Source organism: Emiliania huxleyi (assembly GCF_000372725.1).
Source record: "Emiliania huxleyi CCMP1516 unplaced genomic scaffold EMIHUscaffold_6190, whole genome shotgun sequence".
Lineage (NCBI taxonomy): Eukaryota > Haptophyta > Isochrysidales > Noelaerhabdaceae > Emiliania > Emiliania huxleyi.
This window is the reverse complement of record NW_005197358.1, coordinates 1-1,480: the sequence shown is the minus strand read 5'-3', so window position 1 is coordinate 1,480 and position 1,480 is coordinate 1. Positions and strand designations below refer to the sequence as shown.

Sequence of the window (1,480 nt, the reverse complement as noted above, 5' to 3'; positions counted from 1 at the left end):
CGAGGAGCTGCTGGGGGAGAGGGGCCCTTAGAGAAGAGGAGGAGAGGGGAGAGGATGAGAAGAGGACCCTAGAGGAGAGGAGAGAGGAGGAGAGAGGAGAGAGGAGGAGGGGGAGAGGAGAGAAGAGGTGGGGGGTGAGAGGGAGGGAGGGAGGGAGGGAGAGAGGGAGGAGAGAGAGAGAGGAGAGCCTTTGAGCCTTGGCACCAGCCAGGCAGTTGATTTGGCCCTGGCACCAGCCTTGGCAGTTGAGTTGGCCTTGGCACCAGCCTTGGCGGGCGGGCACGCGGGACATGCACGGGCGCCAAGGGGCGCGGCGCCGACAATCACGGCGGTGATTGCGGCGCAGGTGGGGGGACGGGAAGTCCGTCGGCGTTGCCGGGGGCCCAAGGAAGCGCGAGGGAAAAATTCCGCCGCTGAGGGCGCTCGTGCGGCAATAGCCGGGTGGAGGGGGAGCGTGCCGGACGGGGCGTCGTCGCGCCGTCCGATGGTCTGCTGCCCCGCGCAGCAACCGTCGGGCGACGACCCGGGGGCCAAAAACCCGGCGACGACGGCGCTCTGGATGGGGCGTGACCTCCTGCCTCCAACCTCCTTCCTTTTTGAGCAGGTGTGACGCCGCGCGAGCGACGCTCCGAGATCGCCCGAGATAGCGCGGCGCGGCCCCGAGATCGCCCGAGATAGCGCGAGATCGCCCGAGATAGCGCGGCGCGGCCCCGAGATCGCCCGAGATAGCGCGAGATCGCCCGAGATCGCGCGGCGCGGCCCGGGGCGGGGTGGATGGGTTGGGAGCGAGGGGGCGGAAGTGATCAGTGCGGTAGAGGGTCAGCTCGAGGCGCGTGAGCCGGACTTGTGAGCCGGACCACCCCCTCTTGTTCTCTGCGTTGTTGAGCCAGGACTCAACATACTCGGGCTGTTGCCATCCCAAACTGTCACTCCCCTTTCTCCCGGCCGGGGTGGGGCGCGCGCGGGGGCGGCGGGTGTGAGGGATGTCTGTGAGCCCGAGAGCGATATGCCATGTCCGCCTTGCGTGTTTTCATAACATCGAAGGCTAAGCTCAAAAAAAAAACACTCGGGGGCGCGTGCCGGCGCGTGTGCTAGACGACAGTCATGCCCAAGGCAGCGAAGTCCAAGAAGGCGCCGCCGCCGACGCCGTACGCCGAGCCCAAGTCCAAGAAGCCGGAGCCCACCGGCCCCGTCTGGGAGGCCAAGCCGAAGCACTTCGGCATCGGGCAGGACATTCTTCCCAAGCGCAACCTCACGCGGTACGTGCGGTGGCCAAAGTACGTGCGGATCCAGCGGCAGCGCAAGGTGCTGTACCAGCGGCTCAAGGTGCCGCCGTCGATCAACCAGTTCACCAACAAGCTCGACAAGAACGTCCAGACCAACCTCTTCAAGCTGCTGCACAAGTACCGGCCCGAGTCCAAGGCGGAGAAGAAGGAGCGGCTGCAGGCGTCGGCCGAGAAGGTGGAGAAGGGGGAGGCGG

General features: G+C 66.8%; 1 protein-coding gene across 1 annotated transcript; it reads left to right on the top strand.

Annotated features, from left to right (window-relative positions):
* Positions 1-1,104: 1,104 nt before the first annotated feature.
* EMIHUDRAFT_257434 (hypothetical protein) lies at positions 1,105-1,461 on the top strand (the record flags this gene model as incomplete). Its single annotated transcript, XM_005763813.1, has 1 exon — positions 1,105-1,461. A coding segment is annotated over one exon (357 nt), but the record flags the coding sequence as incomplete, so codon positions are not given.
* Between the last annotated feature and the right edge of the window lie 19 nt (positions 1,462-1,480).